The sequence below is a fragment of the Ylistrum balloti genome, unplaced genomic scaffold (genome assembly GCF_031769215.1).
Source record: "Ylistrum balloti isolate Yb309-2 unplaced genomic scaffold, AGI_CSIRO_Ybal_v1 Utg371944, whole genome shotgun sequence".
Taxonomy (NCBI): domain Eukaryota; kingdom Metazoa; phylum Mollusca; class Bivalvia; order Pectinida; family Pectinidae; genus Ylistrum; species Ylistrum balloti.
Genome location: NW_026782953.1, coordinates 105,397 through 132,063, shown reverse-complemented (window position 1 = coordinate 132,063; position 26,667 = coordinate 105,397). Strand labels below are relative to the sequence as shown.

At 34.9% G+C, this 26,667-nt stretch overlaps 2 protein-coding genes across 3 annotated transcripts; one reads left to right on the top strand and one right to left on the bottom strand.

The window, feature by feature from the left end:
* Positions 1 to 4,452: 4,452 nt before the first annotated feature.
* LOC132563979 (glycoprotein endo-alpha-1,2-mannosidase-like) lies at positions 4,453 to 9,302 on the bottom strand. Its single transcript, XM_060228732.1, has 4 exons — positions 9,249 to 9,302; positions 7,540 to 8,227; positions 6,186 to 6,295; positions 4,453 to 5,395 (listed from the first exon to the last, which is right to left on the bottom strand). Exons 2-4 carry the CDS (start codon positions 8,123 to 8,125, stop codon positions 4,691 to 4,693), a joined length of 1,401 nt encoding a protein of 466 aa, XP_060084715.1. The 5' UTR covers positions 8,126 to 8,227; positions 9,249 to 9,302; the 3' UTR covers positions 4,453 to 4,690.
* Positions 9,303 to 9,436: 134 nt separating this feature from the next.
* On the top strand, positions 9,437 to 26,297 carry LOC132563980 (SR-related and CTD-associated factor 4-like). Of its 2 annotated transcripts, none has more exons than XM_060228734.1 (17): positions 9,437 to 9,563; positions 12,185 to 12,313; positions 12,437 to 12,598; positions 12,892 to 13,009; positions 13,429 to 13,598; positions 13,960 to 14,172; positions 14,425 to 14,501; positions 14,885 to 15,032; positions 15,284 to 15,513; positions 15,985 to 16,071; positions 17,021 to 17,112; positions 17,269 to 17,369; positions 18,259 to 18,366; positions 18,905 to 19,070; positions 19,510 to 19,677; positions 20,409 to 20,614; positions 21,859 to 26,297. In XM_060228734.1, the coding sequence occupies exons 1-17, from the start codon at positions 9,534 to 9,536 to the stop codon at positions 23,764 to 23,766; spliced, it is 4,113 nt and encodes a 1,370-aa protein (XP_060084717.1). In that variant the 5' UTR covers positions 9,437 to 9,533; the 3' UTR covers positions 23,767 to 26,297. The 2 variants fall into 2 exon arrangements, with proteins under 2 accessions (XP_060084717.1, XP_060084716.1); XM_060228733.1 differs by having other exon boundaries at positions 13,429 to 13,613.
* The last annotated feature ends 370 nt before the right edge of the window (positions 26,298 to 26,667 follow it).

Here is a 26,667-nt window from a genome sequence, read left to right as displayed (position 1 = left end):
TGTATAATTTAAAATAAGATGAAACCTTTACAACAAGCACTTAGCTATTACACTTCAACCTAATACCTTGTGACACAATGAGACTTGGATGACAGATAAAATAAAACAACGTCAACATGCAGGGATGATTTACTCAACGATACAATAAATAAATATCTGGGACTAGAAGTCAACAAATCCTATTCAGTGATATAACAATTTTAGATATTCTAAGATTTCTTTATACAGTTTATGGTTTCATACATTTATGATACAGAATCATTTAAATCTGTAGTAATTACAAGAGATCCCAAAGGGATCTTGGCGCCCACCATTTGAGGATCTGTTTTCAGTTCTTGATAATTTGTTTATTTTTTTTTGTGTGTTACAGGTGTTGTAAATGTTCATGAACTGGTCTTCATTGAATGTACTCAATGATGGCACAAGATATTTTTATTAAGCACCTATTAGCAAATATCATTTGAAAAAGATCCCAAAGTATTATTAGATATCAGTCAGTTACAGGTGGATAATGGACATGGTCTTGAATCAATATGATAGAATATCGAAGAAAATATGCGTGTGCTGTATTACTGTCGCCATCCAAGAAGGCTGCCTGTGGGCCACCTTGATTTCAAATCAGTCCAAAAAAGGTACAATGCACAACTAGGGACCAAGGGAAACCAATACCTATAAAATATCAGAAGGATCCATCCAGTACTTCCTCAGAAATAGCGGTAACAAGATTTTACTCTCAAAATCCAAGATGGCTGCCTTTCAGCCATCTTGATTTTGAATCAGTCCAAAAAAGGTACTAACTAATACCATACTTTAAACAAAAGCAAATTGGGAATGTAGAAGAGTAAATTTAGTAGTGACAATACATATTATATGTATGTAAAAACATTTGTAGTATTAAACATTGTAAACAAAACAAACAATGAAGTTTGAAAAAAGCAATATACTGCAAACCATTTTTCTTTCGTGTTTGGTTTACTGGCAGAGTTCACGATCACAACAAATTTGCGAAAGTAAATCACTGTCAAATAGGACAGCTGTTAAGAAGGAAAGTGAGAGTTAATTTAGTTAGTGAAATTCCATTACTGCGACCTAGTTGTGATAGAAAAATGTGAAATTTAGCAACTACAAAAATTGCTGGTTTACTCTACATCACTGAAAATGACATTACTTCAAAACGAAAGTAAGGGATGTGAAAGCATGTACATGTATTGGCATAATCACATCACATGTTTTATGACAAACAACACCTATAATGTATTTCCTGTTTCAAAAAAATGAAGTTGAAAAAATCAAAACATATACTTGATACCAAAATAAAAGCATCAGCATCACACAGATCAACATGAGTATATTTGCACTTTTTTTACAAATACTCATCATCATATACTCATAAAATTTTATTTATATGTGTTCTGAATAAATAATGCTTTAACAATGAGAGGAAAGACATCTGAAACAGTCATAAAAATAGATATATACATTGGGAGGTAAGTGTTATCACACCAGGTGGCAATCTTACAGAGTTATGTCGGTCTACAACAAGGTAAACATGTCTTACAATCTATGTATATACATTTCAAGTATCACCCAAACTTGTAGTATAAAAAGAGCTGAGAATGAAATGTAAACTTACAATAATACAGCTTGCCATCACATCAATCAATCTAGTAATGTAATAAGAGCTCATGCTTCAGTAACAGGAATATACAGACATATTATCAAAATCTTAATTTAAACACAAAATCGATGAAACAGGTGTAAAATATGGACATGGAAACATTTTTTACCCATGAAGATAAGATCAGGTCTTTTGGAAAAGTAGGCGTCGTTGTATTGAAACGTGATAATCATTGTGTGTTTCGAACAGTCTTCTGCTTCATCGATGATATCTGGCATGTAAATCTTCATCAATTAAGCTAATGCCATGACATGTTCAAAAATTTCATATGAAAACAGAAATAACAAGCATTGAATACAGTCACTTTCAACATTACCACAGAGACACAGGCTATTTCGGATTTCGCTATGAAAATTACATTTTCCATGACAGATATCAACTTTTTTAAGAACAAACCCTTAACAAAGTTTCATTTGAGCAAATTGACAAAACTGAAGATTGAATTGCATGATTTAGATTTAATTAGTATACCAAATCCAGTGTCCTCAATGAAATACCTCGTCTATAATTAACTCATTGTACTTTTTGTTCACTTCCCCTACATCACTTTTTCACATTCTATTTACATCTATGCCTTTAAATCAACACGAGTGACTAAACCAATTCAAATCACGTATCCCTGATTAAGGTACAAAGAGATAACTTTTAACTCTGAATTTGACCATCTTGTCATATACTGAACATTTTTTTTTCAGAACATAGCAGACTAAAATGAGCACAAGATATGTTAGAAATCACAACTATATCTCTAAGGAGAAGCCATCCATGAAGATTAAGCCATTTCAAAGACTAGGACATTCATCCGAATGGCATTTTGGCAATACATTAAAGTTGTGGGTCAACACTTCAGAAACAGGAAAGTAATTCAGATACCCTTATACATGGATTGTGCCAGTCCAATAGCTCTTACACAGATAAAATAAGCAATTATCAAACCCATCCAAGATGGCATTCATATAAAACAATGTACAAAATTTGGTTCAAATCTGACAGTAAGAATAAAGTTGTTTGACGAAACAAAGAAATTATCTATTCTAAGTATTTAAAAGTCCCATAGTCCAATGTTGACAGATTTTGATCAATATCAAACTCATCCATCCTTCATTGATATAAAAAATAACCCACTGAAGAGCTTTGTATGGATTTGGCTCCAAAATCCATCAAATTTTAAAGCCTATCATCAAACTCTCAAATCCTGTACATTTGTATTTCGCATTAAGAATACTTCCACTTTGTTGATTTGGTCTATAAAAAGATCAATAAATATGATTAGATATCTACTGATTAGGGGACAAAAAAGTTTGATAACTATGGTCCATGAGATTAGGAATATGATAAAGATGAACAGAAAAGTTGACAGTAAACAATACACAGTTGACACAAAATAATACACAGTGCACTAAGCTATAAGACCACATTGGTACTTATCCCATATAATACCAAAATGGCTGTCAGAAAGCCAATACCAGCTCAAGACTTGGGAAATGAAGATTAACATGTATAAAAGAGGTCTATAACCAACAAGACTTATGATCAATCAGGTAGGTACAGGCTTATATGGAAACACCATTGACATTTACTAAAGTATAAACTATGAATGAAAGTATTTAAAACATGTTATATAAGAAACACATACCTGATCACAATGTTTCCAAGTAAGAAACAGGGTTGACTAGTAGTGTTAAAAAATCAAGGCACAAGAACATACACCAATACAATGTATAACAAACATTCTAACCTGTTTCATCTTATCACTAGTACATAATTATATGAATTATAAACTTATAGGATTTAAAGCTAAACATTTTATGTTTAGTATACACTTTCGAAGAGCAAATTGTGTTTTGAATCATTTTTATTATACAACTAACTATCACGATATGGATGATAAACAGAAATATTGGAGATTTTAAATCCACTCCACAATAGTTTTATATTCTCAACAAGACATTTAAGCTGACATGATCCAAACTTATGGCATCCATATGTCCTATGATATCATTAGATGTTCATAGTACTTATTATACAAATTTTTTCAGGAATTAGACCAGTAGCCATTACTGATTCTTACCGACCCAAATAAGTCTGATACAAATACTTTATAAAGACAATAAGGGAACCATTTGCACAACATTTTACAGTTACCGAAGTAAGTATTAGACTAAAATGTCCCAGATCATCAGAAGTCCGAGTGGCTATCTTATTCTAGCACCAACAAATCAATTAGTAGCACCTGTTCAGGACATTCATAGCTACCATGTGCCATGCACTTGAGTGTATTTTTTACAATCTTGTAGGATTGGAGAACATGAAAATCTTTTATTGTAAATTGGCAAAAGTAAACAACATGTGTGATCAGTATCAGGTGAAAAACTTTGAAATGTTTCATCTGACTGGCAAAAAGAAATTGAAGAAGTAGGAAAATTTCTTCACCAATGAGAGAAAACAGCACACATCTTAGATTTAACACCGGACATTACACAAAATTAGGGGTCATTATGCAAAATTAGGCCCCCCCAGGGCCAACCCCCCACCCCTTCCTCCACCTCCTACTATGGTCCAGTTATGCATCAAATAAAATTCAGCTAAAACCTCATCTATCATCCAGAAAGAGTAGAATTTAACTGGAAAAAGCTGACAGGCAACTGGTGGATGCCTATCCACATTAGCAAACCACTTCAGCCAGAAAAATTAAGATTTTAATAAATGATTTTAATAAAGGTATAAATAAATACAATGATTAACATAAATATTTTTCAAAAAAATCACCATGATTGATTGCAATGTAGAAATAAATAAATAAATAAATAGAAATAAAATTTTAGAGGTAACTGATAATGAAATGGTATTTCATGTCTTTTACATACAAAAATGCACAGTCCCCATGTTGGAATAAATATGTGTAAAAAAATAACCACCTATCAATTTTTTCATTTTCATCTTAATGGAAAATTGGAATAACATCTTATCATTAGACATTACATCTCTTCGGCAACCTAGAGAAGGTCCAATTTATGAGGCAGGTGAATATCTACCTGTGAACTCTCTTGTCAGATCAAGGTAGTAACGAGGGGTTCGCTTACGGCCGTAGTCAAGGTACAGATACTTTCCTGTATTTTTTGACACTGCTGGTTCTATCTGTGTGCCTTCGTGCCATTCATTAAAAGAAGTAATTGATAGGATATTAGGGCTGACATTAAGGGCAGCATCAAACGCTGCTCTGTAATAAGTACCATCATTTCTATTTCGGGTGTTTTTAGCATTCCATGGTCGAACATTTGTATCAATATAACCTGGTCCAATACTTGGAATGAATATCTTTGAATGTGATTGAGCAAACTTTTTAATATCTTTCCATTTATCCCAACTACTACCAAATGTAAACCCATTGGAAGCGAAGTAGGTGTAAAATCCATCAAAGCCCGCAGAGTACACATGTACCTTGTGCTGTTGCTCAACTAACAAGCCAATAAAAAATCCATCAAGCTCTGTGTCACGAACAGTTGTTTTGCCCTTAGAAGTAAACAGGTCAGCCCAGAGTTTTGGACTAACTTGATAGGAGTCATAAATGTAATACAAAGGTAGCATCTTTTTCTTTTCCTTGTGGTATCGCCGATAAAAAGCAGAATGGTTTCCATACTTGTTTATTATGTATTGCAAGTTCTTTCTCATCGTCAAATGATCACGACCTTTATATGGCTCAATGTGAAATGCAACCTGAAAATTTAAGATAAGTGAAACAATATACATATGTAATAATTATTATAAAGGGAAAGATGTTCAACATCGATTATATTGGTCTCAATTTGTTGCTTTTGGATTATCTCCCTTCCCATGACTTTAAGTATCCAAAGACTTTCACATGGCAATGTTCAATTAATATTTATTTAAGATAATTTGATAAAAACCGTTAATTTTTTAGAGCAGTTTGGTGCTCCAAAGTGAACATGAAGTTAAAATTTTGTTAATTAAACTGCACGGCAAGCCTTTTTTAAACAAATATTAATCTATACAACTAAGACTCGCCTCTATTTCTTTTTTGTATTTCTCTGTTTTATATGTAACAGATGAAGTGAAAGTTTCTATATTATTGGATCTTTTTCATGTTAATGAGATTTACTTTGGATTTCAGAAAGGTTGTTGAAGCCTGACAGTAAAGTACTAGATGAAATAAGTTAAGGTGACATGATGCCATTCATATAAATTCAAATCAATTTTTTTTTTCAATATCCCCATCCAGCAACAAAATCTCTGCTTAACTTTTTTACTCCATGTTCTTTTTTAAGACAAAGAACTGGTCAACCAGAGCTGTATATTAACCTGACACACATCTTCTCATACATATGTGTGTGAATTTTAGTCAAGTTCAAGTTTTAGTCTAAATTTGTACATTATGTAAATGCATGGCCCCAGGGCTAAAATAAACACTTGATATGATATTTTTATAGATAAGTGCATATTAACAATAAGTAGAAAACACTTATATGTACTTAGGTACATGACTTACCTTAATGCCCTGTTCTTCTGCTATATCCATGATCATTGGCATGAGATTATCAGGCTCCTCGCCCTCAGAATCTGCATCACCTGGGGGGTACCATGACACAGCCATTACACCTAAAGATAACCATACGGAGAAAAAAGGACAGGATTTAAAAGGATTGAAAGGTACATTGATGACTGCATGAAACATCAGCCCACTTATTTTCAATACAGCAATACCAAACTTTCAGTCGAAATCCAAGATGGCCACCTGTTAGTCATTTTTCCGGAAATTAAACAAGGTTCTTCTAAGAACTAAAAGGAACCTACATATGATATTTGAGAAAAGTCTATCCAGAACTTCTAAAAAAATCAGCAATAAAATAAGTTGTTCGAAGCTAGACTGAAAGGCACCTGACAGTGAAAGTACACTAAAAAAGACATGACTTGAACAGTTCATCATGTATGACAGAGGGCTAAAAATACATCTACTTACATGGTACAAAAAATATTCTATAATGAAAGTATTCATGTGCAATTAATATTTCTTAGTGTCAGCATAACCTAAAGGTTTCAAAAACCTTATAAATTACCCTCCAACTAAAGAGAGGCTATCAGCCATATAGAAGACATTTCATAACATCAATTTATTTGGTGCTATAAAGTTTACTGCCTTCTTTTCACTTAGCACTTTCAAACTTTGCATATCTTTTTCAAATTCTGAAATTTCCAAGATATAAGTTAAACTGTTTTTTTTTTTTTTTTAAATAATTTCTTCAGGTTGGTAACACCAATAGAATAAAATGACTACAAGGTCACCTTCACCAGAAAAATGACCAGTGCTAAGCATATTAGGACTGACGTATGTCATGTATGACATGACATTGTATGACATGACATTGTATGACATGACATTGGAGTGAATTTTTGTCCATATTGTGATTTGGTGATCTTATTTTCTTGCCCTAGTTTTGATAAGATTGTTACCAGGCACAGTGGCACTTTTTGAACTTTTGGGTAGGGTTGTTTTTAAGACTCTTGCACATGTATGACCACATGTTAAACTTCAGTACATTGTTATAATCTTGTGTATTTTCTGGTCTGTAATCTGTTTACCATCTCGTCACACTGTTTTTGACCTTTGTGTACAAAGGATTATAGTAAAGCTGAAAAAATTGGTAGATTCCTTACCATCTCATACACACATCAGTAGTAGTACACTTCACACTGGTCATTTGTCTGATAAAGGCAACCATGTAGTCATGGAAAAGTCACACTCAAATCTTCTACTGCTCATGTTATAAGAATTTCTATCCTAAAAGTGAAACAGTATTTTACTGACAACTGATAAAGTAGACAAGAACCAGAATCTACATTACCTATACCAGCATATTTCATGTCCTGTACATGTTTCCTCACAACTTCTGGATCTTTAGAGCTGTAGGGCCCAAGTTGTGGATAAAAGTTTGCTCCAATGTCATCTGGCGGAGAATGGCGTCCAGAAGGCCATTTCTTGGCTTCATTTTGGTTCCAATGAGGCAAAAATGGATGATTCCAGTGTAAATATTTCCCATCAATCATTGGATTTCCATACCATGGATAATAAAATATATGAACATTATAGTTAATATCCTTGATCACATCAATGTGTTGTTTTGGTTTATTCAAATTTGTTTTCTGTCTCGAATTCGAATAACTTTTTTTCCCTGGGAAAGTCAAAGTTTTGTTTTTCTCCAATTCAGACCCTTTGATTTTTTCTAACTGTTCATCAACCTCTTTTCTTAATGCCGCCAGTATGTCCTTGTTTTCAAAAGGGATTTTGATTTTTTCTAGTTGTTTTCCCAGTGTTCTTTTTTCCTTGCTGCCAATATTGTAAAACATCAACATCATAGTCCATAAAAGGCAAACTATGATAGCAGCTGCTGTGATGCGTATTAAAGCTTTTCTTGACCAGAAATTTACCATGTTGTATATAAATTTGCAAACAGTATTTGATAAATTTATCTAATTTCAATTAATGCAGTTCTAATATTTTCCTTTTACTGGTGTATGAAGTCAGGTGTGCTCCTGAAAAAAATACAAACAACTTCAGATGTGTATATATAATTGCGTCAGTACTAACAAAAAGTAAAACTGCAATATCTTTTTTAGTAAGAAATTATCCATATCCAAATGGTAGATCAACAGCTGAAAAGTCTGAATATTCTGATAACAGGAAGAAAAGTAACAACCTACCAAGAAAAAAGTTAAATGAAATAATACACAAGAAAATAAAATAGGCATTAAAATTCAAAGGTAAACTATATTTGATAATAAACAGGGCACTGCTTCATTCTATATAAAATCTATTGTTTTAAACAAATGAGAAAGGTGCTAAAAATACTAAATTGAAAAGCGTATGTTTTTTTAACAGAAAAAAAAGCTTTTGTAGGATGAATTACATTTGTATAAACATGGCCATGAACACTTTAGTTGAAACAATTTCATACACCTGGGTTGAATTCATTCAGTTAGAGCATATATCTTACATTCACATTTAGAAATATACACAAGACATCCATCTGTCAAATGTTTGAAAGTCGATCAATATATTTATTTTGGGGGCATCAATATTCCCTAATATATGTGTGGCAGTCTGTTGTTTGGACCAGATTCTACAGTAGGCAGTAGACATCTAGTCCTGGACCTATATCAAGGTACCATGCCCCACACTATACACTCTAGACAGAGGTCTTGGTATGTCGTAGAGGCATTTAGGTTTAGGAATTAAGGCAAATTCAACATATACATGTATCTATATATAGTGTATGAAATATCTTGGTATTTGTGCTAGACTCCATAACAGACACCTATAAGTTATTGTGTATAAGGTCTGGCCTTAGTACAAGATACTATACCAAGCACAGTGTAGCCTAATATCTGTGCTATTCTTTGCTTAAGTGTTATACTCAGAAACTCTGGCTACCTCACATACCTGACAGGTAGCAGGAATATCTACTCGTTTAGGTACCTACAGGTTGGCTTTTACAATATTGTGCGCACTGAAATGTTTAACACAAGTCAAAAACAAATAGATAAAAAGCATTACGTGAGAATATTTGTTGGTAGATGACAAGTACACCTAATGATTTTACTTTCGTTTCCACTTGATGACAAATTTTTCGCAGAAAGGAACTACGTGATTGGTTCATTGTGTCGAAAGCGTCCAATCAAAACACATATAACAAGTTAAGGGTTTGGAAATTATGGGTTGGCGTGTGACCGCCATATTGGACACCACGCCAGCGTTATGACTGCGTAAGATCTGTTAAAAATATCTGTTTCCTTCCCACAGAAACAGTTTTAGACGTGCTGATCCAAGTACATCGACAACATGGAGGCCGTTAGAGCCTTCAACAATGAGGTAAATATATAGACACTGACAAGTTCGACGCCTGTACTCGTGAGTGATTACCATGTGGCCTATACAGAGTACTGATAAAGCCGGCATGAAAGCGTGGTTACATTGTTCAAGAACGTCTCGTCGCGTATATAGTATATCGATGATGGTTTTTTGAAAAATTGTCGGTCTTCAGGAATTTTAAGGATTTTGCTTATCCGTGTTGGCTCCGATACACCATTCCGTTTCTTAGAAATTCCGGTTCCTTCCAAACTGGGAAGTGATTCAAAACTCCACTTAATAATGTCATCTCCGTGAAATGTTGTTCAATTCACTGCCATTCAACATTTGCTACGCTCATAATTTTGAAATTTCCATAAGTAAACATAAAGGATGAAAAAATGTCCTGAAAATGTAATCCACCTGTTGAAGAAGGTGCATTATTTGGCTTTTAGTCGTAACAACTAAGTATGCATGAAAAGTCGGTGAAATGTATGTTGACATACAATAACCTGATGGGTATAGTGTTTGATTAGTTGTGTTAGACGAGTAAAAACTTGTGTCAAGGCAAAATGAATTTATCGATTTTATGTTCAAATATTTACATAAAGTTTACATCATAAATTATTTATTAAAAGGGAATAACCACTCTTGGCAGAAGCAAGATGTATACGCTTATATTTCTCTAGACATGATGTTGATATGAAGACAGTTTTAGGTTAGTGCTGGAACAGTTTGCAAACTACCAACCGGATAACTGGTTCAGACAAATAATGTAACCGCATCACTGGTCTCTGGTTTTAACATTGGACTCAGCTGTACAGTGCTCCAGATAGCCTGCGTGAATGCGTTTTCAGCTTAACCCGTGCGAAATCCGGACTCTGTAGGATGTCAAACAGACACTTATCAAGTAAACGAAACTAACAAGCGCTTTCTTGATCGTGATTATAAACCAGTTAGCAAATATGGCGCTGTCAAAAATGTTTACAAGTTCAATATATATTACACTTGAGAGAGATATGGTAGTCCCCACATGTCAAAAAGTTATCTGGAGCACTGGCTGTAGGATGCTTAAGATATTATGTATTAGTTGATCATACAAGCAATATATATTACACTGAGAGAGATATGGCTAGTCATAGTTCGATTCAGGTTTACCATGTACATTCAGAAAACTACAACATGAACCGCAATATGTCAACAAGTGTAACAAACATACTAACATAGCATATTATCCTCCATATAGTTCTAATGGACATTCTACTAGTGCATTTACAATTTGAGGTCAAAGTCTTGCTCACTCACATGCTTCAAGTAATATGTAAAACAAGCAAGATGACATTGTTTTCAACTGAGGCAGATTCTGCCAAATCATGAAAATATTAACAATGATTAACATGATTGATAATGTTTTCTTGACTGCTACAATTTTTTTATGAAAAAAAATCTGAAACCAGTTAGTTGTAATTTAAAGTACATGTGTATGCATAAAGACATCAAGATGAGTCATGGATAAGGATATGTGAACAGGGGACGGACTTTAAATTATTGGATTGTTTAAAAGTTAAACTGGATAACACAATCAGAAGGTACCAACCGAACTATGAACTTGATATCTGGTTACTGGTTTCCTTCAGCTTTGCTTCTAGAAATCATTGATTGACTAATAGAAATAAGCACTTATTGATGAATGCATAATCTCAAACTTTTAGTCCAGATAACTAAGCAAATGGTGCATTGTGTGGTAATATATGTCATATATTCTCATCAAAATTATGAGAAGAGAACACATACTACATGGCTTTTTTCTGCTACACTTGAAGTCAGTAGGCTGCCTGTCCAGCATGTGGAAATATTTCTAATTAGCATTGGCTATAATTTGAATCAGTTTTACAACCTTTGCTAAACCAGTCAATCAGATAATGTCAATCATTCTATTTGGGAAGGGAAACCAAAGTATGAGAGTGAATACACAAGGTCAAGCAGATGACACATTAGTGAAAGACGATTGTGTTACCTCAGCACTATCCAAACACCCAGTTCAAGATGTTAAGGAAATGTTTACTTGGTGTACAAGTGAAAGATACCTGTAGTTTCTTTCTAGTTTTTCATGTTTTTGTTTATTTGTTTTTCTTTTACTACCGTGATAAATAATGTCAGATATAGTTTATATGTATAAATTATCAAATAACACACTATTGTGACCATTGGACAGTGATGCAGTCAGTCATCACACAGACACCAGTCCATCAAAATGTCTGAACTTCTGGTGCTGGTACCATAGCTGAAGGAAATAGCTATTTATACAGGTTCACATTGTATCAATAGAAATTTGCCAATTTGTAAAATTAATATCTTGACATGTTTTTTTATATAAATAACAAGTCCATAAGTCACAATTTTTATGCACCAGTTTTAATTTGACATCATTTCAATTAATGTTTTATGTTCAATGCTCACCTTTACATTGTTCAGAATTCTAAGAATAGGTCAAAGAGATGAATTTATCCATTTCTTTCTGAATATTTTAGTACTCTTGACCCAAATTTTTGATCAGCTTACCAATGTTTGATATGCTTTCATCTTTACTTGTATATACAAACTTTAACTTGATCATGGCATTATTTTTTTTTCTTTATTTGCAGCTCTCTTCATTGTACGAGACCCGGCCGCCCATATCTCGGGCAAAAATGGCCAATGTCACCAAAGGTGCAATAAAAGCAATAAAATTCTACAAACATGTTGTGCAGAGTGTAGAAAAATTCATTCAAAAGGTGGGTGTTTTTGTCTGTATGCATTTCTTTTATGTTATGAACTGTTGGTTTTTACTTTAATCTTTGTCAGTATTTTGATATACCAAAGGATTTGTTCTATGATAAAATGTTTCACTTTTGCAGTGTAAACCAGAGTACAAAGTTCCAGGGCTATATGTGATAGACTCCATAGTTCGACAATCTCGTCACCAATTTGGATCAGATAAAGATGTATTTGCACCAAGATTCACAAAAAATGTTGTCGCAACTTTCCAAAATCTACTTAAATGTCCAAATGAGGAAAAGGTAATTATATTTTTGTTTATGAAAAAAATACCATATATCGCAACAGCAGAGACATTTGTTAATGAGACTGGTAGAGAATATTTTATCATTTGTTTTTCAGTAATACCTTACCAAGGAAATTTCTAACAACTTTATTGACTATTCATTGGCTGTCAGTATGTTATATTATTCCATTGGTGAAATTTGAAACCAAAGATATCTGGAACTTGATCATTACTTGCAATTCATCTGTGTTTTTTTGTAAACACATTGAATTTTTTAACTTTTGATCATTTTATCTTCTCTTGTTTCAGAGTAAAGTTATCAGAGTGCTAAACTTGTGGCAGAAAAATGGTGTTTTTCAAAGTGAGATAGTACAGCCCTTACTTGACTTAGCTGTGGACTCAAATGACATGAATCTTGTAGCTGCTGGTAATACAACATTTATGTCTCGGCAAAATACCAAATATATGCTTTACATTAGTTTGTGAATAAATTTAATTGGAAAGTAAGATATGAAATGGCTTATTCTGAATTGATTTGATGTGTTTTAGTGGGAAATTAATTCCAACATTGACAATCTTTACTCTTTGTATCTGTTCATTTACCTATTGAATAGAAAATATATGCCTAAAAAGACTTCTGCAATCTACCTGATATGAAGCTCATTTAATGATTAAGTCACTGTGACAATGTTTTATCACATTTACCTGCATTTGTAACAATGACAGCCTATCCATTTTATCTAAGTTTGTAATTATTTGACCTTTATGAGCCATAGACTTTTTGATGCAAATATGTTTTGTATGTTTAATGCAGTGTTAGTCTAGCAATGAATTATGATTTTGTAGCTCAAAGAGCTGTGGACAATCTGTCGGCAAGCAAGGCTGGACCAAGTGCTGCTGGTCAGTCTGCACCACCCCAGCCCAACGCAGCTGAAGGAAGTGGTGATGGTATGGAAATATCTTCACAGAATGACATGCTCAACACTGTCACGCAGCTCCTTCAGCAGACCCAAACGGTAGGGTATGACTCGGTATGAATTATATATCATATCTCAACGACTATAAAAGTTATCTTAAGAATATATTCGTGAAAGATAAAGATACAATAAAATTCTATGATTTTTTTTTCCTCAATGATTAAAAATTCACTGTAATGAAAAAAATATTGCCTTCAGAAAGCAAATATGAAATTAAATCCAGAAAACTACAAAACTATAATTTATATATATTTTATTAAGAAATGTTAAATGAAAGATTCATATGTAGCAGTCCTGGTCCTTGGAGTACATGTATTATATGTGTGTTTATATAATACCTGTTTTTGATGGTATTTGAAGAACACTCTTTAAATATGATGTGTGTTTTTTATGTTCTCAGGGAGCCACAAGTCTCAGTGCCCAACAACAACAGTTACAACAGCTTCAGTTACTTCAGCAACAGCTGATACAACAAACACAATTAATGCAACAGGCACCTTCTCAACAAGGCTCATCTCATGCTATTGATAGTAATCTTCTCTCCCATATACAGACTCTTACAAACCAGCTTCTCAACAAGACTGACAAGTCCACTGAGGGAGGCTTTAATAAGGTCAGTTTCCTCCTTGTATTTTGAATTGGGGCTAAATATTCTTAGCAATGTGCTCATATAGATAAATCCTTGAAAATTAAAGCACAAGTCTTGAACTTCATCATTTTGAGGGTTTTTTTAACCACACTTAGAGGCAATGGGGAGCACTGAAGGTACAATCATATTCCAAACGTAGATTTCAACTGAAAAATAGTAATACTTTCAGTCTTAATGTATGTGTTTTTCAGTATTTCATTGTATTTTCTCCTTCAGAAATTACTAGATTTTGACTATGGTGAAAGTGATGATGAAGACGAGCATGGGATGCCCGGTGGAGGAGGGGGTGGCGGGTAAGTATACAGAGAATTATTACGGTTTAGATTTAATGTCAAGGAAAGTAAAGCAGAAGACCATGTAGACTGAAGATAAGATTTGTTGTTTGCTTTTTTAGCAAATTATAGTGAAGTCGCTTGTTTTTACTTTCTTTTTTTTTTTTTGTAATTTGAATTCAATAAAATAATGTTCAAGATTATGATATCATATTGCAGCATTGTGGCATGATCATAGTGTATCGTTAAGTGAGGATTAGAACAGTAATAAAAAAATCATTTGTATTCCTTTTAAGTGTCTTTCAGAAATGATATATCTTTGACTTGATCTAAAAGAGTTGCTGAAAAAAACTTTTATATTTTTTACAATTATTTCATTAAAGTGTGTTGTTTCATATTTTTAGAGTGCCAAATCTTTTAAATGATCCAGCTTTCTTGCAACAAATACAACAGATGTCTCAAACTATTCAGAAGACCGAGCAGATACAAAATGAATTGAGCATGCAGAAGCTTTTACAACAACAAGCTGAATTCGACCAGCAAATTAGACAGGTGAGAAATCTGATATATCAAATTCAAAACAGAAACCCCTTAATTACAGAGTTAAAGCCCTTACTTATGATTTTGTGCCCGATGAAGCTGTTGAGCATTCACTGGTTTCACTGATACTCTTGTTCACAGGAAAAGTGTCATACAAAATAACGTTAGTTCAAGAAATAAAAAGGTGAAAATGTGTTGTGAGGGATTTCTCAAAATTAGACATTGAAAGAAAATTTTAAAAATATTTCTTTTGTTTTTTCCAGCCTCCAATGTCACAGATGCCCTCCCTCATGCCCCCTGAACCACATCCCCCTCCTCCAATGCAGCCAGGGTATCCAATGATGCCTGATCATCAGCCACCTCCAGAGGATTATCATGACATAGATGAACGAGCTCAGGAGCCCATGGAAGAGGAGCGTCACAGAGACGATAGAGATCGGGACCGTAAACATCGCAGATCAAAGCAATCTTCAAGAGATCGATCTCGTTCTAGGTAAGCATCAGTTTAATATGTTTATATCACCAGTTATATCCGCATAATATAACTGATATTTCATTTCTGTTTTCCAGAAACCATTGCAGTTTTAAACATTAAATAATGTCTGTGGTTACCTATTATTGAAATGGTTTGTTAGCTGAATGTATACCCTCATGAACTGCCAGGATTATATTGAGACTGGGTCTCCTTGTAGTTGCTAGTGGCTGCCTCACTGAACAACATACAGGAGACCTGTAACAAAAGAATGGCATATTACCATACTACAACTAACTTCTAGCTACTTCATTGAATTCTGATGGGTGCCAAAATATTACTGGTTACTTCTGAATTTGTTAGAAAAGTTCTCCATGTAACTCTTGTTTAAAAGTGTAAATTCATTTCACTGGAAGCCCTGATTATCAATTTATGTCTTTGATCGAAAATATTTATCTATTGCTTCATGTTTGGTTATCTTTCATTTTTCAGAACACCTAAAAGAAGGAGGCGCACAAGGTCACGATCTAGAGACAGACGCAGACGATCACGGTCACGAGACAGGCATCGCAGGTCAAGGTCAGTTACTAAACAGCTTAGATCAAAGTGGTAATGATATAAAGAAATATTATATTTAATTTTTTAATTGTCAGCAACATCTGAATATATATGCACTTATTAACACAGCTATAAGAATGATGGCACATACACCAGTCCTGATGTTAGACTTTTTTGCAGAGATTATGGTTATTATGTGGTGTCTGCTGACTTTAAAAGGGGTCTCTTTTGATCAGTTACTCAAAAAGTATATGTCCACAGTCAACAAGACTTGGTATACAATTAGATTATATAGTTGGCATACTTATCATATACAAAATATCATCCAACTCTGAAAATAAGGCATGCTGAGAAATTAGACTTTAAAGTCTTGCATTATGTTCAGATTCTCATTAGATACAACTGCTTTTCAAATAAAACCTGGAATATAGTGACATTAAATAAGACATCTGAACCAACCAAATATCTTTAACATGTCCCGTTATACAGAGCAGCTATATTTAAACCTGACTACATATTAATGGTGCTTACATGCTATTGATTGAAATTAACATGAAAATTCAGTTTTTGTGGGGAATAAAACAGACTTTAAGTGTACTTTGCATAAAAATACCATACTTACAATGACGGACAAGTGAGACAGTAACATGTAATACTTTTAAATGATAAGATTTGCCATTGTCATCTCTTTTTTTCATATGATTTCTATAAAATGCCACTGTCACAGTACTGCTGTTACTTCTTTATTCTAGTTGGTCATGTCTAAGGCAGTACCAGTAAAACATCTGCTTGGCCCTAGAACTCAAAATTAATCACTTCTAACCATTGCTAAGTCTCCTGCCAATTACTTCTGTGCAAATGATCAATTAGATTCTATGAGAGGTTCTCTAACACAAAACCTGTGAGACCATGGTGGAGTTGATGTTTAACATGGATATAAAAAGTTGTTGCATAAACATATATATTTTAGGTCCCGCGACAGGGAAAGGGAGAAGCAGAGGGAACGTGAAAGAGAAAGAAGGAAGAAAGGTTTACCAGCAATCAGAGAGGAATGTCTCAGCAGTAAGTGGTCATCTTTAATGTTCAGTGAATTTAATTACAGAAAGTGATGGATTATTATGGTATTGACATTTCTCTTTGTTTCTGATTCAAATAGAAAATTTCATTATAGATTATTTATGGAAAAGTAGATTTGATTTATCCATGTCTTTGTTTTAGTCTGTACCACAACACTTTTCATTGGACACTTGGCCAAAAGTACAACTGAAGAAGAATTACGAGAGGAACTTGATAAATACGGAACTGTGGAAACACTGCATGTAAGTAACTCCATGTCGGAAAGTTTAAGGATGCAATTCTCATAAAGGGAATTCCTAGAGGGAGAGTTAAAAAGAGAAATAAATACTAACTTACAAAATTATTGAATATTGAAAAAGAAAATTTATTTACATTTCAAGCTAGAATGCACTTAATACCATTAAGAAATGTTCAAACACAACTTGCCTATTGATGAAGACATTTTGCACACTATATTCCTTTCTAGGGCCTTAATTATTTTTTGAAGGGGGATTTAACAGAACACAAAATTTTCAGATTGGGTTGTCAGGTATATCAAAAGTAACAGTTTGAGAGACTACTGCTAAATTGTGCTGGTGTAGTAGGTCTGTTTACAGGTAAAGTTTGATGTAGCATGTGCTGCACACTTTTCTTTACATCTTATCACAGATAGAATGCATGTGTAAAGTCATTTGCGGGCTTGCTATGTAGGGCATATACATGTGTGTAGCAGAAATGTGTAAAAGATGTTCCTACTTGTACAGTAGCTTTGAGTAATTTACCCAGTAACTTTTTATTCTTATTTCCTATTTCATCTATCATGATAGGTATTGTATCTTGATACAGATTGTATCAGTACTGCCAAGGCAATACAAACCCCTATATTCAATAGAAAATGATCAAACTTTGAACAATATCACTCAAGCAACTTATTTTCTTTAGGTATTTGGTTAACATTGTTTTTCAAAAAACTGTCAAACAGTGATACTAGTTAACATGAAGGAATGAAGAATGGCATTTCAGTTTTTGTAACCTTCAGATTCTGTTTGACTTCAATCAAGGTCATAGATTTTGACCAGAAGAAAACAATGCTAGATGGGGTTATATGTAGTAAGCTTGTTCTCATTTTGTTTTTATTGTTGAATTTTCCAGATTATACCTCCACGAGGGTGTGCATTTGTGTGTATGTCGAGGAGGAAAGATGCAAACAAAGCATTAGACAGACTAAAGGGATACAAGCTCAATGGATCTGATCTGAGAGTAAGTATTGTATGCATAATCCTTGTTGCAGGAGAAAATAAGTGAAATTTCTAGATACCTTATCAATGATTATTTTTGTGGGAATGATATTTTTCACTTTTGCTAGGCATAAACATGATACTAGATTCTTTACCTAGTACAGAATATTTGTGTTTACACTGTTAGTCATTGGCATTATTAAAAATTGTGATACTGTTTGTCTAATAAATCAACAATCATGTATTTGAAAGTTGATATCGGGAGCAGTATTTGGAAAAAATTACGTATCATTTTAAATCTAGATGCAAAAATTTCATTTTGAAATTTACGGAAATTTTGATCCTCAAAAGTAACTGGGTGTACAGTGATGGTTTATTTTACTGATCACGGATAAAGAGATTGGTTGCCATAATTGCAAACCTTTTGCTAACCATGATTTTTTTTGTTGATTTCATGAAAATAAATGCATGTTAGAATACTGAATAATTGCTCTTTATTTGTTTATATTAGATGAAGTGCAAATGCTTTGTTTGCTTACAATCTTGTGGTTTGTTTCAAGGTTGCTTGGGCCCCTGGTATAGGTGTAAAAGAATCTGAGTTTAGGGATAAATGGGATGTGGATGCAGGAACAACCTACATCCCTTGGAGCAAACTTCCAGATGATCTCAGTAACTTAATCGAGGGAGGAATCATTGATGAAGAAACATTGCCAGAACATCTCAAAGGTATATATAGATTGTCTCATCATGGATAGGTGATGAATTTTCTCCATGGAGTGTGAAAGAGGAAATTTGATGGCACATATTCAAAATTTGCAGAGCAAGACTAGTTCATATTCACTATACAATCAACAGCTTCACATTGCAGGAATCCTTGTATTATTAGCGAATCCATATGATCATTATTAAGTGATGGTATAACAAATTTAGTGACAATCTATATTGATATAGATAATTTTAAAAAATTCAAAAATGTTTTAAACAGAAGTTGGAATTTAATGTAAGTTGGAAAAATAATGCTGATGACCCTTGTTATAAATTGTTAAAATTTTAAATTCAGAAGGAAAACGAAACATCTGTTGTTAGTAAATTGAAAAATGTTCCTGAGAAGGGATATATTTCCTTTCATCAATTTATTCATGAGGTATTTTGATTTTTAATATAGGTTCTCTGATTGGGAGGGAGAAGCCAGATGTTGCTGAGGAACAGAGCCAGCAGGCTCCCCCGCCACATCCTCCCCTACCCAACAACCAGGGACCACCACCTCCTATGGGGCTACCAGGACCCCCAACCAGTGGGCCTCCTGGAGGCCAGTTCCCACCACCAGTCCCAGGTAAGTTTTAAAACAAACTTGGCATATGTTGAATGAATAATGCAGTTATATGTATAGTTGAAACTCATTATCTCAGAATTCAAGGGACCATGGAAAATATTTTGACTATTCTGACATAAAACAATTTTGAGACAACAAATCACTTTTCCCTGGCTTTACAGTAGAAGTGACTGAAAAATCACTTTGACTCATCCAAACTAAAATTATAGAAGATATAGAAGGAGAAAAAATTAGGACTAAGAAATTGTTTCTACTCAAGTGGTTTCGAGACTAGTTTCAACTGTTTATATTCATAAAAATAAAATATTTTGGAATAAGTTGTACCAGGCAGACAACTAGGTGAGAATGAAGATCTATTTAAAATTCAAGTTCGATTTTCTTTTGTTACTGTAATGCTGGTTGAAAATCATGCCAAGTTTATCCTCCAGGTGATTTAATATTCTTAGCTGAAATACAATACAGCTGAAACAGTCTTCTTCCATCTACAAAATTCTATTTTAGAATTCAAGTTCTAGTCTGAATTTTGCTGAAAATGATATTGGCAATGTAATACATGAGAGATTATTGTCTAGATCACATGTGCATTTTTTAATTGAAATGAAAACATAGACAAGCAATTAAGATGTTAAAACAATATTTAAAGTTAAATATTGTACTTGCCTTGTGATTTAAACAGATGTCAAGTTTCAGGCAACCAGATTTACTGGGTTACTATTGATGTGATGTTACAGGTATGTTGCCCCCTACCTCTGTGATGCAACACATGGGAGTGATGCAGCACATGATGGTACAGGGTGGACTTCCTGGACAGATGCCTGGAATGCCACCACAGATGACCATGGCAGGCATGCCCCAACAGTTACAGTCAAGTCAGGGTGTACCCTCAGTGCCAGGCATGATACCCCTTCCAAGTGGTATGCCAACAGTCAGGCCACAGGTAATATATCAAGACAGATAAAATACTTTTGTTACAGTCAGCAGGTTTTAGATATGGAGATAATTGTTAAAAGACAAGATAACACAAAGTATGTTAACCAAACCCGTAGATGACAATACAATAGAAAATATTAAGTTAATAGCAATGGTGTTTTGTTTGTTCTCTTCTTCTCAAGTTCTAACAGTGGGATTTAGTTGAAACTTACCTGAGATGGTACTGACCAAGTGTTGTTATTTTTTGGGCTGATTTGAAATCCAATATGGCTGCAATCTTGGGGAGGGGGAAATATTTCACACTTTTTCCCAAGTTCTACTTGTGCCATTGAGCTGAAAATTGATAGGGATGTTAAAGGAAGAGAAGCCAACGATTTCAGATGTATAATATGGCAGCAACAAATGTGCAATCATGGAATGTTCACTGGTAAGGTCAAGCTGAAAGGTGGGAATGTTATGGAAAAGAGCAAAGAAATTTTTATTTTTCAGTCTCCTCAAAAGTTCGATGTGGCATCTATTTCATAACATGATTGTTCAATCATGGTTTTCCTGAACAACACCTATTTCAAACTTTTCAACTTTTAAACCATGGGATTCAATTGAAGTTTGCCTTAAATGATCCATTGATGGTCCTGACCAATTCTTATTTTTAAAAGTCAAACTGAAACCAAATAAGGTTGCCATCTTGGAAAATATATTTCAAAATTTCCCTGTTCCACTTTGGGAATGTTGAGAATAATGACATGCTTTTTGCCTTCACTGCAAGATATTGCTAATTGTTTTGATCATCAATAACTGTTCCTGCTACTACTACTGATATTATATCACATAAGTCTTGATAGTAACTCAGCTAACTGTCAAGGCCCATGGACCTCATGTTTAGAGCTTTAGATCAAAATTAAAGATTAAAGAATTATACGAGCAGACCCCAGAAGATTGAAGGAAGCTGTTAGTAGCTTGAATTCGGTATATATACTAGGATATATCTACCATATTTCATAAACATTCACATTTTTAGATTTGCACCACAACACACTAAAATAACTACCCACACATCATTGATGGTGTACTTGAAATATTTTACAATAAACATAAGAAAGGAGTACTATATAAAGATTTATATGAAAGCTCTTTAAGCAATGTGACAGCCATGGCATTCAATAGTATCTTAATATGAGTTGCACAACACAAGTTCACACTTTACTATTGTGATTTTTAGATACTGTCTAAAGTATCATTTTCTCCTTACAGATTGGACAAATATCCTCTGCTGGAGGCTTAACACAGATCACATCAGCCACAGGGGTGCCTCCCTCCTCTGTTGGTAGTCTGTTTACCAGCACAGGTGGACTGCCCCATGTATCAGATACTGCCATCAATGCTGCTCTGCGGCCTGGATTCCCTGCTGGTGCAGGATTTCCTCAGCGCTTTGGAATTAATCTGCCACCAGGACAAGGTTTTAGGATGCCCCTTTTTAATCCAACACAAGGAGTCATCCAGCAACCCCAACTGCAACCCAAGCCATCACTGTTGGGAATCAGACCACCGTTCAATGCAAATCCTGCCGACAAAAAGGAAGAAAAACCATCTCTGCTAGGTCGTCCCCCTGGTGACTGGCAGCAACAATCAAAACCTCAGCCACCACCAGATTTCTCAGATGATCTAGACACAGATGATCGTGATATTAGAGATAATGCTGGTAATGGTTCCCAGTCAAAAGAATTTGGTGGTTTGCCACCATTTGGATCTCAGGGAGTACAGGCAGCTACATCACAAGACAATATTAGTCCATCTGGTCACCCCCAAGGGGCTGGTAGAGGTATGAGTCAAAGTCTTGTACACCCACCAAATGTTGGCATGGCTCCCCCTAATTTCCGCGGACCTAGACCATTAATGGACATGAATGGACCCATGGGACCAGGTTCAAGAATGGGAGGACCACCAGATGGATCAAACAGATTCATGAGTCCCAGGGGACCAATGCCAGGAAATATGGGACCTAGGGGTTTCCAAGGAGGTCCTCCAGGGCCTGGTGGTCCAGGAGGGCCCAGAGCAGGATTTATGGGCAATAGGCCGGGGATGCCATTTCAAAGGTTCCCTGGTAATTTCCAACCCAGACCCGGCTTTCGAGGGCCTCCTGGTGATATGATGAGACCTAGATTTGAAATGGGAGGTAGAATGAATGCTCATGATGGGGAATTGGGTAATGAAGAAGAGGAAGACAATTTCCGTAAAGAAGAAAGCTTTGATAGAGGACGTCCTCCATTTGGTAAAGAGGAAAGTGGTCCCCCAGGACAGAATTGGGGAGACAATGATGACAAAGAGGATGACTTTCAAGATGGGGGTGGATTTAGAAGAGATTTCAATAGAAGGGATAGAGGAGGACGAGGTGGTAGACGTGGAAGAGGTAGAGACAGTTTTGGGGGTAGAGATGATAGAAGGGGAGATTTTGATAGAAGAGACAGGCGTGAGGACAGGTATAATAGAGATGACAGAGGCAGGGGTGACTGGGGAAACAGGGACAGAGGGGGAAGAGATAGACGTGACAGAGACCAAGATGTTCCTGGCTTCAGGGATAGAGGCCGTGACAGGGACAGTGAGCAGGATACAGGGGGATTCAGAGATAGAGGTAGGGAAAGAGATAATGAACAGGAAGGTCCAGGTTTCAGAGATAGGGGACGTGATCGTGATGGTGAGCAAGAGGGAGGAGGCTTTAGCAGAGATAGGGGTAGGGATAGAAGAGAACGTGACAATCGTGACCAGGACCGTGACAGGGGGTCCAGGAGAACTAGTAGATGGAGTGATGTGACAGATGTGGAACTTCAAGAAAGTGCACCCCCCTTAACAGGGGTATTACCCGATAAACTGGTTGAGGAGGGTGAAGTAGGAGGTCCAAAAGGTGGAGAGGTTGTTGGACCTCGGGAGGAAGGAGAGGTAACAAATACCCCTGCTCCTCCCCCACCTGCCATAGTTAATGTACCAGACAGTGAAGTAACTAAAGTGAATGGTCCAGAACTTGAAAAGGAGGCCCAACATGTTCCTCCTTCAGACAATATAGTGCCGGTAGTTAAACCAGTGACAAATGGAGAAAGTGAGCCCAAGCCTGAGGCACCTCCCACGCGAGACCCAGAGACACTAGAGGAAGGCGAGATAGAATGAAAGTTATGATCATATTAGGCTGATAAATTTGTTTCTTTGTATTGTGCATCTTCTATAATGTTTGGTCTGTTCATCTGTTGTAAACACAGATGGCAAAATGAATGTGATAGGATACAAGTTGTTTTCAGAAATTTGATTCATCCTTTAATCTTATCAGAAATTCTGTAAATTAAAACAGAACTTTAGTAAGAAAATATCTGTTGCCTGTTGATATTTTAGGGATCGTGTTTGTATTTTAAGCTGTAAACTGCTTATAACCAGAAACAGCTAAATTTTATTTCACAGTTACTCAACATCCGTGATGTAAAACATAAATTATATGTATATAAAGGTAGGAATGGCAATTTAGTGTAAGTTGCATCTTTGTGTTCATTTTTTTTAGAAATCATGTGAAATTGTAAATATATGGTTTTAATGCTGTGCCGAGCCCTGTGAATGCAAGGAAAAGGAAGTGAGTGTGGTGTATGCATGTCTGAGAAAATGAATTGTTTTGAAATTTGTATTTTTTCTAGTATAACATAACATCTTTATTGTATACTTCATATACCAATTGTGGTTAGAAATGTTGCCTGGATACCTAAGTATGAGTGTTCAATATTGGCCATATGTGGCAAGGAGATCTCTTAATGCAGTTTCATTAAATCCAGTCCTAGAACATCACTCCTACTTTATCTCACTACTTAAACTTTTAATTATCAGTGGTTTTACCATTGACAAAGACTAATTTATCCTGATTTTATGGAATTGTTCATGGTTTAGTAATACTAAATGTAATGCATAACATACTAAACATGAAGAACTACTGAGATTTACATAAGACCTAACAGGAACACGCACACTGATCAATTATATGATAGACTATTCAGATTCTATAGATAGCTTGATATATGTCCACTTTTTGAGCCCATGTCGCACAAAATGGGCTGATTGAATCACTTTGTCCATGGTTGGTTGTTCATAAACAATTCTTCTAATTGCAACTCCTCTGAAATTTACATGGAATCTTCTGTCAGTACATATGTTCCTTGGTCCTTAGTTGGTCCTAAATGATTTTTAAGACTTATTGATTTTACAAAATGGCCATCAGATACCATAGCAGGAAAAGTTTACCTTCACTACTTCTTCAAAACTGTCTGAGGCGATAATTTCAAATTTAAGTGGACTTTAGTGATGTTCAGTATGAACTGGCTACCATGGTATCCATATTGCTTTTGCTATGTATAAGTAGTGTGTCAACGGTTAAAAGGTAGGTCAGTCTGATCAATATATTTACCTTCAATCCTGTTCTTACAAAAGCCATGTTAAGATTATATCGCCTAACCTGTGGAATTGCAAGACAAGATATATAAAAAACATCTTGAGCGGAAGGTTTGTATTGACATCAAGGTCACTTGGACCTGTATTTTAATCTTTGACCCTGATGAAACAAAAATATTGTTCTGAGCATATTGCTAACTCTATTTCATGTATGGTGATTGTGCATGATATATAGGAATATCCTGACAGGAGGTTGGGGGCGGGGGAAGTGATGTGTGCATGAACAATTTAATTGTAACCTATATTTTGAGCTTAAGCTTCTGCCGAAAAAAACACTTGTCCTAATCACATCTCCTTCTTTATTTCATAGTGGATCCATCTTGTGCAGATGGAGTGCTGTGTGGCATATTAAGGTCACCATGACCTGTAACATGACCTTCAATTTGTTCAAAAAATTTTCGGCAATCTGTTTCACTTAAGATTATCAAATTTGATGTAGGGGGCAACAGGAGTGTCTTGGAACATGATAAGGTCACGTATCATGCACAATTTACAATTAGATTGGCAGGTTATCCATACAATGCTTAAGCTCCTCCATCAATATTTATACCTTAATCACCCTGAGGTGGGTGCCAAGATCCCTTTGGAGGGGGTGGTCCCTTATTTATCTTGGTTCAGATATGCCTATTTTCCTGAATGTTTTAAGTATATTCCTATATATATCTTTCTAATTGAGGACTAGTATTGCTTGACCAAAGTTCTCTGTAATAAGTCTATTCATAATTTGCCTATCACTTCTAAAAAAGACTTTACTTCAATTCTACAAGTATTACATCACAAAACCCAGTCCTGTGGGAGGGGATAGACATTTTATGGGAATAACTTTTGATAAATAATTGTCCTTTTGAATTGTGCCCACAATGTCAATAATTTAGGAATTTTGAACACCTATCCGGTGTAAATTGCTCTCAAATTAACCTTCTAGGTAAATTTTGCTCATATTGAACCAGTCATGTACTCTAGATACTAGAAGTACCTCCAACTAGCTAACTTATTTAATGTCAGAATGTAATGTTGGGTTTGTGAGAGTATAAATTTCAGATGGACATCCTTGTGTATACTGTTAATGTATAATTCAAACCATCCTTGGTATATAATGTATGCTGATAATGATTGTTTATACTGGTGAAAAAACATGATGCACGAGTCCTTGTGCAAGTGGAATCGGTGTGCTCTCAAAAAGGAGAAACCTCCAATAAAGTAATGAAATGTGAGACGTGTTGAATTCTGTTTTAATGGGTTTAACATAATATATATACTGGTATATGGTTCAAAATGTTTGCAAACACAGTCCTGTTTATTGAGAAGCTGTCATTTCAAACATATATGATAATTATAAGGTGTCCATGGACAAATTTGAATTTGTTGATTTTCGAAAAGGTGTGGTGTTTAATTAGTGACATCAGGGGATTTATTTGGGAATGGGTCTTAATTTATCATTACACAAAACAGGAGGCAAGTAGAATTTTAAGATTTAATCATTCACATTATGAATGCTTTATACGATATGTATTGCAGAAGGGTATGTAGAATCCAAACTTGGTGATAGTATTATTAATCTGCTGCCAAAGGTGATGGTGGCTG